The following is a 12636-nucleotide window of genomic DNA, read 5'->3' on the forward strand; positions in this document are numbered from 1 at the left end:
GCTACGTGACTCAAATGCATAGTACCAGGTAATCTTTAAAGGAGACCTATAAGGTAGGTGAAACTATCACATTTCAAAGATAAAGAAACCAAGGCTTACCAGGATCAAATTCTTTATCCAAGGTCACAAATAAGTAGAAAAACTGCTATTATAACTTCATTTGTAATGTATGTTCATAATCATTTCATAATTTGAGACTTTTAATATTAAGTTTTAAAATAAGTTTAATCCCTGTGTTTTGACAGCTTCCTCAGTTACAAAATTCTGTGTAAATCAAACAACATTTACTCCCTCAAATAACTCATCATGAATATTTACATAGTAAATTATTCCCCTTAACTTTGTCCTTAGTTACTAATCTAAACAAGTTAAAGTCTTTGTAGACAATTACTCCCTCCTGGCAATAAGGTTTGGGTGTAAATAATTTATAAAAGACAAGCACATAAGGTTGTTACACTTAACCCATGAGTCAAATCCTTGAGCTGCACTAAAATTATTTATTCTTATTCTTTTTGCCTATCCAAATTAAAAAAAAAATGCTGGAATAATACACCTTGACTAGCTGCACTTGAGAATGACTCAACTGTCAAAGCTTCTAAAAATGTCACTAATATGAATAGAAGATTTACAGGAATTTTTATCTCAGTTGAAAAAATGACTAGGCATGAAGACTAAAAGGGAGCAAATTTACTTTCCCACTTTAAGCAATTAAAGAAGACCAAATGTATGGGAAAATTGGGCAATAGGCAATGAGGGACAATGACCTTAAAGGGAAGGGAAGCAGGTGAGAAATAATACAATTGCCTTGTGCCTGCCCCAAATTATTGTCTGGATAGTTTTCATGCCCTGATAGCTTGAGTTTGGGAATGACCCAGGTAGAGACTAGCAGTACCCCTGTGTTAACAAGACAAAATAAAAAATCACGGAAAGCCAAGCAGCTGGAATGGGTAGTGCAGAGAATGGGAGGGACCAGAACTTTACAGAGAGAGAGAGCATCATGATGATTCTCCTCCAGGCTTCACCTGAATCTGTATCAGCACATCTGTGGGAGAAAAGGAGCTCAAGAAAGAAATTGCTATTAGAAAAGAGTACATAGAAAAATTTCCAGAGTTCGCATAGGGCAGAGAATCGCTGGTATTCCCATCAGCCAGAAGAGACAAACCTTGTGATGTATCAGAAACAAAGCAGGGTAGTCAATAAAGGGGGTAAATTAGCTTTAGCCAAAAGGCAGTTCTGGTTCCACTTAGCAAAAGAGTAAACATAAGTCTCAGAAAAATCAAACTACAGACATACCTTGTTTTACTGTGCTTTGCTTTAGTGAGCCTCACAGAGGCTTCAATTTTGTAAATTGAAGGTTTGAGGCAACACAGAGTCTAGTAAGTCCACAGGCACCATTTTTTTCCAGCAGCATGTGCTCACTTTGTGTTTCAATGTCACACTTTAATGATTCTTACACTATTTCAAATGTTTTCATTATTATGATATCAGTATGGCAATGTGATCAGTTTGCTTTGCTAGTATTATTGTAATTGTTTTGGGTCAACACAAACCACTTATAAAAGACCACAAACTTAATCAACAAATTTAAGTAACAACACACTGAACCAGTATTTTAAGCCCACTCTTCAGACCTACCGCTTAGGAAAAAAAATTTTTTCTCAAAACATTACTACTCACTGACAACTCACTTGGTTACCCACCACCTCTGATGGAGATGGACAAAGAGATGAATGTTGTTTTCATGCCTGCTAACATAACATCCTTTCTGCAGCTCATGGACCAAGGAGTCATTTTTACTTTCCAGTAGTGTTATTTTAAGAAATTCATGTCATGAAGACTAGAGCTGCCATATATAGTGATTTCCTTGATGAAACTGGAATGAATAAATGGACGCCCTTCCTGAAAGAGTTCATTATTCTAGATACCATTAGGAACATCTAATATTCATGAAAGGAGGCAAAATATAAAAATTCACAGCAATCCATGTGGATTGAATTCCATGTGGATTCCTACAGATGTAGTAGAGAGAGTAAGATGGGAAATAGAACCTAAAGATGTAACTGAATTGCTGCAGTCAGGATAAAACTTGAATAGATAAGGAGTTGCTTCCTATGCAAAAGCAGAGACGTTTTTCTTGAAATGTAATCTACTCCTGGGGGTGATGCTATGAACACTGTTGAGATGACAAGGAAGACTAGAATATTATGTAGACTTAATTAACAAAGCACTAGCAGGGCTTAAGAATGACTCCAATTTGGAAGGACATTCTACTGTGGGTAAAATACTATTGAGGGCATTGTGTGCTACAGAGAGGAAGAACTAAAGGGTCTGGCAAAGTTCATTGCTCTTATTTTAAAAAACACCAGGCCTCCCTGGTGGCTCAAGGGGTTAAGCACAGCACTGTGAAGCTATCCACAGCCTCTGCAGCATGAATTCAATCCCTGGCCAGCCAGGGAGCTACCCACACGGCACAGCAGACCTCTCCTGTCTCACCTGTTGCTCCCCTCAGCAGTGTATTTCAATCAGTCTACCTGTTCTGCTCCCTACTCTGTCTCTGGTGAATCCTCTCACCCCCCATGCTTCTGGTCTGTACCCCAGTTCTTGTATACATACACACACACACATCTTAAAAAAAAAAACTGCTATACCCACCCCAACCTTCAGCAGCCACCACCCTCTTCAGTCATCATCCATCAACATGCATGCAACACGCCACTGGAAAAAAAGACTTGGACTGAGGTCTCAGATGATGGTAAGTATTTTTCAGCAATAAAGAATTTTTTAGATTATATATATTGTTTCTTTAGACACAAGCAATTGCACAATTAATAGATTATGATACAATATAAATATAATTTTATATATACTAGGAATTCAAAAACCTTCTGTGACACCATTTATTTTGATCCCCTTTACTATGGTGGCTTGGAAATGAACCTTTAGTACCTGAAGGTGATATAAAGTCCAAGTCACATTGGCAGGTGACATAAAGTCCAAGACTATTTACAGGAGCCAAAAATATCCAGTATCCAAGCAAGAAAAATTGATAATGCTAGGCATCCCAATGAAAAATTATCAGACATACAAAGAAGACAGAAAATACATCCCATAATGAGGAGAAAAATCAACCAATAGCAAAGACTCGGAAGTGACACAATGACACAATGAGTAGACATTGAAATAGTTATAACTATTTTCCTATGCACAAGAAAGTACATGCAAACACAAGCATATTACTGAAAGCCTTGGAAGATATTTTTAAAAACGAAACCTGGTAATGGCCTTTGGCTCCATCTCCTCATTCTCTAACAGTCAATTAAGTAACTCATTATTAATTACTTTTAAGAAAAAAAAGAGAGCATCTTCACTTTGTAAAATATTGTAACGGTAGGTATTGCCCTACTGTTTGAAAGAATTATTTTGTGACTTGACATGTCAGAGGCTTTCATCTCAGCAATAAGACTAGGTCCAACTCTGTAGCCTCAGAACTGCTCATATAAAGGAAATGAATGGATTTAGATTATGAAACATCTCATTATATGACAACTACTTTTTCTCTTCTTTTTAGACATTTCACCGTTCATGCAATTTTTTTTTTTTGCAAAAAGTATTATTTTAATGCTTAATAAGCAACATGAACTCAAAATATTTCATAGACTGGATTAACTGGCAGGATTGTTACAGACTTTTAGTACATTATTTTTATTGTGTTTTAATTTATAGACAGAGAGAGAGAGAGAGAGAAGACATCAAGGTTGACACAAGTATTTTAAGTGACAATTCAATGAAACTAGTCATGTATGAGGGTTTCAATTTCTCAGTATCCTTGCCAACCCTTGTTAATGCCCTTTATTTATTTTTTTAAGATTTATTTATTTATTTATACAAGCACTGGGTACAGTCAGAAGCATGGGAGGGTGAGAGAATTCACCAGAGCCAGAGCGGGGAACAGAACAGGCAGATTGACGAAATACACTGCTGAGGGGAGCAGAGGGCAGGGCAAGAGAGGTCTGCACACCATCTGGGACCCTCGCCGGCAGCTGGGGATTGAACTGGCGCTGCAGAGGCTGTGGGCAGCTTCGCAGCCCAGCGCTCAACCACTGTGCCACCAGGGGAGGCCCGCCCCCCCCCTTTTTTTTTAATTGCAACTATCCTAGTAGATGTAAAGTCATACTGCATTATGGCTTTAATTTGTAGCTCCCTAATGACTAATGATGATAAGCATCTTTCATATACTTATTCGCCATTTGTATATATTCTCTGAACAACAAACATCTATTCTCTGCCCATTTTTGAATTGCACTATTTACCTTATATTGTTGAAGGAGTTCTTTACATATTCTGAATATTAAACACTTATTAGTAATGATTTTCAAATATTTTCTTGAATTCTATAGGTTATTAATATTGGTGAATTCCAATTTATCTATTTTTCTCTTTTTATTGTTCATGTTTTTGGTGTCATATATAAGAATCCATTAGCAAATTCAAGGTCATGAAGATTTACCCATGTGTTCTTCTAAGATTAGTTTTATGGTTTTTATGTCTTATATTTAGGCCACTGATTCAACTTGAGTAGATTTTTATATGTAGTGTGATACAGGCTCCAACTTCATTCTTTTCCATGGGGAAATTCAGTTATCCAGCACCAATTGTTGAAGAGAAAATTCTTTCTCAAATGAATATACTTGGCATCCACGTCAAAAGTCAGTTGGATACAAATGTATGGGATCATTTCTGTACTCTCAATTCTACTCTGTTGGTCTATATATCTACCCTGATATAGTAGACACTGTTTCTGAGAACATGTAAGCTTTGTAGTTTTTAATACTGGGTAGACTTATTCATCTTTTTATAAGAACATATTCACTTCTAGGAGCCTCATGCCGTTGTATTTGAATTTGAGTATCTGTTTTCTCATTTTTGCAAAAGTAAAGCTGTTGGAATTTTTATAGGAATTGCATTGAATCTGTAAATTGCTATGGGAAGTTCTGACACACACCTTAATGATATTAAGTCTTCCTGTCCAAGAACCTGGTATGTCTTATGCCCATATCTTTTGACCTAATGGAAATTAAGTTCAGAGTAATCAGACGAAAGATCTCAATGCCTATATAATATTGTGTTCTTGTCCCCTGACACAGTGTGACTTTCATTGCTCTACTCTATGATGAAGTTATAATTAACTAATCCTTGAATAATTTCCAAGGTCAATAAGGTATTAAAAGGGAAATGAAGTATCAGAAGAATAGCTACTTAAGAATGAATTATTGTTAACAACTTAGGTAAGGAATATTGTCATAGTGTTGTTGTAATTTATAATCCCATCACAAAATTAATGCTTCATATAAATGCTGAAAATATATTCTCATACATAGGCATACTCACAGCAAAAGACTGAAATGGTATTCTTTAATAAATAACTGATCTTCAACCATATTAGAAGAAGGGAAATTATCTATATTTAAGACATTAAAAGTACTATAGAAATAATTATACTTTATTCCACTTAATTCTTACAAATTCAAATGTGCCATACATTAAGTATCGCCAACTTTTCTGAGAGGCCAGGAAAGCAGTTGTGCCTTGCAGTTGTCTATCTTGGCAGATGGAAAAGTGAATGGGAAATTATTGCAGAGAAAGCAGTAGAATGTAGCAGTGGTCTGCAACTTTTTATGCTTACAGATACTTCTCAGTAAAAAAAATAAAAAAGTTTTGACCATATACCAGATACATATTTATAAATTCATACTTATTGAACTGAATATTAATAACACACTTGATCATCTTGTACAACATAATGAAGACAATGGCTTAGAGAATAAAGAGGAAGAAAACTGAGCAAAGGGTTTTGCTCCTTATTATATGCATTTTAATGCTATTTTTTCTAGAATTTCAGATTCTGAATTCGTGTCTATTCAAAGAACTACCTCAATCTGTTAAAGTTCCTTTGTTTGGAACAGTAATAAAAATTTCTCTCTACTTCATCTACTTTACAAATACATTTCCAAGTATTGTTCTCCGGTGCAAAGATGGTCAAGAATCTTGTTATATGACAGTTTATGTAAGACAGGAAGGTCCTAAGAGGGCCGGGTGATTCTCAGGAGTAGCAAAAGGGAACCTGACTAGGTGGTGGGTAGGAGGCTGGAGAGCTGTTAATGTCAGGTCTAGAGGGCTGAAAGATCCCTCAAAAAACACTATATGTGCTCACATGGCTTTTTTTCTGAAATCAGTCCTTCCCTTGCCAAAAAAAATAGTGGGGATGCTATCCCTGCTAACAGAAAAAAAAAATATAACAAAAGGGATTGTTGCCAATTTCATAGAAGAGAGAATTACAAAAGCCCAGATAAAAGATGTCATCTCCCATTTGAGCACTGCTTGGCAATTCTTTCACTGGTAACATTGATATTGAAAGTATAACTTCTCTTTATAATCTGCTATTTCTAGGGTGACAAATACTCCCACCCACCTAAAAATTTATTGAAACACTTTTTACGTCTAACTAGAAAACAGAATGATATATAATGCAAGGCTCAACTATCTGAACACCAAAAGTGCATGAGTTGCGATACCTAGGAATACAAAGTAACCTGAAGGGATGGAAGTGTGGGAACATGACTCTTGAGCCAAGGGGTGTGTGGTCTGGTGGTTTTGATTTCTTTCTTTTTTTTTTTTTTTATACTTACATCGCTGAGTCTTTCCCGGGAGCTGCTCCTGTGGAAGCCCTTGGATTCTCCACTGTTGCTTTCACTGTCACTGTCCCTGCAGCTGTTCTGCCCTGGCTTGAGCTAAAGGCAAAAGAGGAAGAAAAGAAAAAAAAAGTCAGTGTTATCTTTAGACAACTATTTCTCCATCATCCCAGGGAATTTCCATAGAAAGAAAGATGGAGGATAGGATAAGCAAAACATTTACCTTAAAATGTTGACAGAGTAAAAACATTTGAAAATCTAACAAAGGTTCATGATTGTGGCAAGTAATCTTTCCTCTGATTTTTTTTCTTCTTTTCAATTGTGATTTTTTTTTTGTCAATAAAAAGCTCACAACTCTAAATAAGCTGAAGCCCCATTACACAAAATATGCTTTCTCATCTTATTTCTCGTGTCCTCTTTGAACAAAGAAGCAACACAGAACACAAAACCTATACCTCTGAATCATACACAGCGATATAATCCAATGTAACCTCAATAAAAAATTAATTAAAATTTTAAAATGTTTCCTTATAGGAGAAAATGATTAGATTTTGTGATACTATCATTTAACCACTAAATGGTCCTGTTCTTTTAGACAACATTCTGGATGTTTGCTACCAGATATCTAATAATGCTAGATTAAGACCTACAGCCTAAGTAAATTAAGCCAACACACACTCAACAAATACGTATTAAGTGTAACAGTGTAGGCCTTTAAGAACACTGGGAAAAGACCTGACTAACTAAATCAAAACAAAAAAATAAATCTGATTCTGTAAATTTACATTTTAACATTTTCCACACATTTTTCCAGCTCTGATTTTCCATTAAAAATGAATTTTCACAAAGAATTGCAAACCATTGCTTTATGAAAGACTGAGTCACACACATATGGACCATTAGTCTATGACATCATAACCAATCACTTTTGCAGAGACCCCAAGCAATTTGATGCAGATTACAAAACACGGCCCCACTACAATGTTCTCAATCAAGCAAGAAAAAGACAGTACAAGAAAAGTAAGTGTAACAGCACAAGGAAACATGCTAACTGAAAGCCAAAAAACAGCCAGTAGCATTTAGAGGAAAAGTAATTTCTGAAATGGGTGGATTTTAAAGGTGGATTGAGCTCCTATGGCTGGGAATACAGGGGAAGACACTCCTGAGAGAAGAACGGCAGGAAAGCAACATGCCAGGAAATGATCAGAAGGAGCCTTATCTGAAACAGTCTGTTCCTTTAGGGAGGAAGTAAGAAGTATTAAAGAGAGGTGCATGGATCAGAAAACAGAAATTCTCAAACAAAGCAGAAACTCCTTATTTCTGGGCAGGAGGAAACTTCAGAGAGCAGAACAGTAATAGAGAAACCTTTGCCTGTAGGTTTTCATGTGGCTCTGGGGCTAAGGGGAAAGATGAACATTGAATATTTCTGAATTAACATGCCTTGTATCTTTAATATGTTTCTTTAAAGGCGACAGTTCAGACCCTACTTTAGATGATACCATCTGATCAGTTATGCCCAAATGCCCACTGTGTAGAGCATTATTAATGCTTTCGAACCTTTTTACATATCCACTTCTATCGCTTTCTTCTAAAATTCTTTTTTCCAAGAAGTCTCCTCTAATGGAAGCCAGAAAAATGATACTAATTTTACTTTGTATCCTCTTGAGCCCTTAAGTGCTTAGTTTCCGCTTAAATTACTGCTAAACCTGCTAATTCTAAATTAATTCAGATGCAAGCTATATGAGCCTTTTCTTATTACTATGGAATAAAAGTTCAGAATATTGTCATTCTCTTCAAGTTTTCATTTTTATACTTATAATAAAGAGGGATTTAATATACAATGAACATTACTTTCTCTTAATTTCCTGAACTTCTCATGTCCATCCCTGCCCGTACACTAGATTTCCTCTGTCTGGAATGGTGTCCTTCACCTTCTCTATGCTTCTCAGGTCAAGATATTTTTAAGCTCAGATATTATCACCTCCACCAAGGTCACTGAAGAGCTTTTTATGTTATTTTCTTATACATGTACCTTCAGAGTTTATCTAGCATATCATTCTTCATTAAATGCTTTGATAATTATAATACATTTTGAAGTTTAAAAAGATCTATTATCAAATATATTTATACTAGTAGTAAAATCTGTATGTAGAATGGGCCTTCTAATTGATAAACAATGTCAGAACTTTTATCCCACTGTATCCCTGAGTCAAGTAAAGGCAAGCAAAACTATAAGACACAGGCACAAAGATACAAAGAGAGCAAATAATGTACTTAGAATTAGGCAAGAGATCTAGAACTAAACCCATGTCTCAACTGCTTACTGATCTCTTCATTTTAATTCTTGGTATAATTAGATGTTTACATTTAACATGGAAATAATGATTCTGCAATATAGCAGCATCCTCAATAGAGCATATTTTTAATATAATTTGGTAGCTGGCTTCATTCACAATGGAAGAAATCTCATTAGGTGATGTTTGATCAAGAGATGGTTATAAAAATTCAGTCGTCCAATTTAGATGAGAAACAAACATCCAGCCGGAATTCAGGGTATAAGGTTATCAAGATGTTTTCTATCTCATAGCCACATGGCTTAACAAAATCTGGGCATTGCATTTAAGTCTTTTCCATGTTTCTTCATTGAAGAAAAATGATTACTTCAACAAGGCCCAACAAGAGACTTCAGTGGCCGTGACATTAATTATTTGACTAAATGTTGATCTAGGCTAAGGGCAATACCCAAGAAAGGCTGAGAGGAAGCAGCTTGCTAGCCATTCCCCACACCCTGCCAGCAAAAGCATTTCAGTGAATTCTCTTCAGAGAGTCTTACATAAAATCCACCCCCACGCTACCCCTTTTCTCCTCCAAAGCCAGGCTCAAGTTTAAAGGAAACTTAGGATTTTAAGCTGTCAGACAGCTCAATATTTCAAAGAAATGGACTGACTACAGTAAGTACTAAAGCTAAACCACAAGATTTCAGGCAAAGAAGTATTCATTCCTAATCCCATGAATACATTTAAAACTGGCATTTGCAGCCACATCCAATGGATCATTTGGGGTAGCATAACTGGCTCAGAAGTTGTAATCCTTCACCTGAAATTCCCAGCTATTACCTACAACCAAGAGACATTGCAAAGGCCAGGTGCTGGCTTAAACATTTAAAAGACCTAAGAAAAATCGATCCACTTACATTGATTTGTCCTAGCATCCATGGCGGCTCTGTTGTAAGAAAGCTTTTGCTATAACAGATGCAATGAGATTCCATACCACAGCCTTTAACTACTTCAGGACTCATTTATTTAAAATTACTGTAACACACTCTCTAGCTCCAAAAATTATTTTCCCATTAAAATGTTGTATTTAGGCATCAGAATTAGAACAAAACAGATAAAAAGAAGCTAGTGTCTGGAATGAGTGGTAGTGATTCTATTAATAAGATGGATATATTTTATAAAATATAAGAAGTCAGTTCAGTTTTCATTATTGACGATATATATTCCAAACTCTGAAGCTGTGGTTTTGTTATAGAGATAACTGTTATTAATGACTAATTAGGAAAATAAAGATATGTGGTTTTAGCACTGCTAATGAACATATAACCAAGTCCCTTCACCCTGGCCTGAGTACAGGTGCAGCAGTTCTGTGCACATCTGCCAAGATTTGTGAGCCACGCTATGTCATTCTTTTCAGTTTGAATATAGAGAGTTCCAACAACATGCCTGATGCTCAGCAGATGTCACTAACCCTTTAAACGAAATTCATAGAAGGATAAAGTATGTGGAAAAGATCTCTCTCCCTGGAACTCAAGGGAAATGATGTGAATTATGCAATGAAATGCAGAAGAGCATCCAACAGTAATCTCCTACCACAGTTGTGGATCCTCAAAGCAGCATAAATCCTATCTCAGACTGCTAAGTTTTCCTGTAGTGATTTAAATGAACTCTATACAATGTTTTAAGAATGTGTAGATAAGGACAGAATCTTCTTTATTTCAATGAAATTTTATAGCATACCTTCACCAACATCACAGCAGAAAGTAATCTTCTTAAAAGGCTGGTTTTTATTTTTTCAAAATAAAACTGTCCCCAAATAGTGAGTTTCACAGACTGGGTAGCATTTGTACATTTTATTCTGTATGCCAAATAAAAGGTATTTCAGAGGACAGACATAGAAATAAGCTAAAAAATTTAATGTAAAGACTGACACATTAAGTTAGTTGAGAAATAACTACTATTAAAAAAAAATCACCAAAGTTGAATAGAATAACCATTTTTCTAAAGAATATTGTATTTTTAAATGTAAAATAACAAGTTGTGCTTGACAGGTAAAAACTGAATTCTTGAAGCTAGAACACAACAAACAACTTGTGAAAAATATCTCCTGGATCATAAAACCAGAAGCTATCTTGCTATTGCCTTTTAATAGAGAGCATTAAAGTAAGGATTTAAACATCTTTCAGCTAATTATTAGCAAAATTTAGACAGTAAGAATACTTGTTTTCCAAATATTGCCAAATGTAAATGAATTAAAATTATAATCAATAGAGAAATGGAGAGAAAATGAGGAAAAAGAGCAAGAAGTCAAAAGCATATGACTTAGTGGTCCCAGCAATGATATACATGGATTTGATTCCTTTTTTTGTTTGTGTCAGAAAAAGCAAAGACAGGTTTGTATTTGGTAAAATACAATAAATCAATTACCATTTGTCAGTTCAAAAAGATTCCCTTTTTTTTAAAAAAAAAAGTAGGGTAAAAAGATAAAGATTAGAAATAAATGGCTAGATAAATGGGTATATGTGAGAAACATTCATTTTATAAATAAAAAGTACAGATTTACCTGTACTCTCTTGCACTTTATACTAAATGATTAAGTTATAAATCCTTTTATGCTGATATATAAAGTAACAAATATGTTAACTAATAAAGGAAATCAATACAAAGATAACAAAGTGAATGAGATAACAAAGCAATATAAAAAGACAAAAGTTAAAAAACTCACTTTGACTTAGTTCCTATCTAGTAAACTTGATAACTTAGAAAGACCACTTCCAGAACATCTGTAGGAAATCACCACTAATGCAAAGTGTACTATATCTATATAGTAAATTTACTAGTTAGTAAATCTGGTAATTTAGAAAGACCACTTCTAGAACATCTGTGGGATATCACCACCAATGGAATTATCACCCATGTGCAACTTCTACTACTGGAATATGGTGATGGCTGCACAAATGTATATATTTAAAAAACTCCTTAAGTATATACTTACAATGAATGATTTTATGGTGTCATATATTCTGATGAACTGTTTATTAAAGATATGTAAAAGATACCATGGGTTTACTCTCTTCAGGAGCCAGGCCATTGATGATGATGTACATGATTAGGTCAGGTTAATGAAAAATAACTTTTTATGAAATCAACTGTGTTATATGAAAAAAAAAAGTAGGCAAGGGAGCAAACAGGAGGTAAGTGTTTTAAGGGGCATCTTAAAATTCTGCCTATCTCGGTGGGTTTACAAAGACAAGAAAAGAAGAAATTGCCTCATAATCCATACAGCCTAAAAACATTTCAAAGGAATTAGCAAAGTTTCATTAATGTAAAATTAAGATAGGGTTCATAGATACAGCTGGACTTTGTAAAGTCATTTATCTGTGTCAGCGATGTTTCCGAATAAATATTTACGGTATCATACAGATAATAATTTGAAAATTGTATTATCGATATGGAAAGTGGAAACTATAAAATTACTTCTCTCTGATTATAATTACATATATTATTCAACAATTACATATATTATTCAACAATTACTATGAGTGAACTTCATAGTAATAGAAAACTCTGAAAATTGATAAAATAAAGAAGAAAATAAGGGAAGATCAATCTAACCACACATCTCAAACATAATAAAGCAATCGAGACAATCCAGAATACTGACCAATTCC

The 12636-nt window shown here is 34.9% G+C and overlaps 1 protein-coding gene across 9 annotated transcripts in view; it reads right to left on the reverse strand.

The window, feature by feature from the left end:
* Nucleotides 1-12636, reverse strand: part of AUTS2 (activator of transcription and developmental regulator AUTS2) — a 1093480-nt gene that overhangs the window by 600239 nt on the left and 480605 nt on the right. For all 9 annotated transcript variants that reach the window (XM_054693588.1, XM_054693587.1, XM_054693590.1 and 6 more), the window contains one exon: nt 6687-6788. In XM_054693588.1, the coding sequence (XP_054549563.1) occupies nt 6687-6788 (102 nt within the window). The remainder of the gene's footprint in view (nt 1-6686; nt 6789-12636) is intronic.

Source organism: Talpa occidentalis, unplaced genomic scaffold (assembly GCF_014898055.3).
Source record: "Talpa occidentalis isolate TD23 unplaced genomic scaffold, MPIMG_talOcc4v2.1 talOcc4.12, whole genome shotgun sequence".
In the NCBI taxonomy this organism is placed as follows: domain Eukaryota; kingdom Metazoa; phylum Chordata; class Mammalia; order Eulipotyphla; family Talpidae; genus Talpa; species Talpa occidentalis.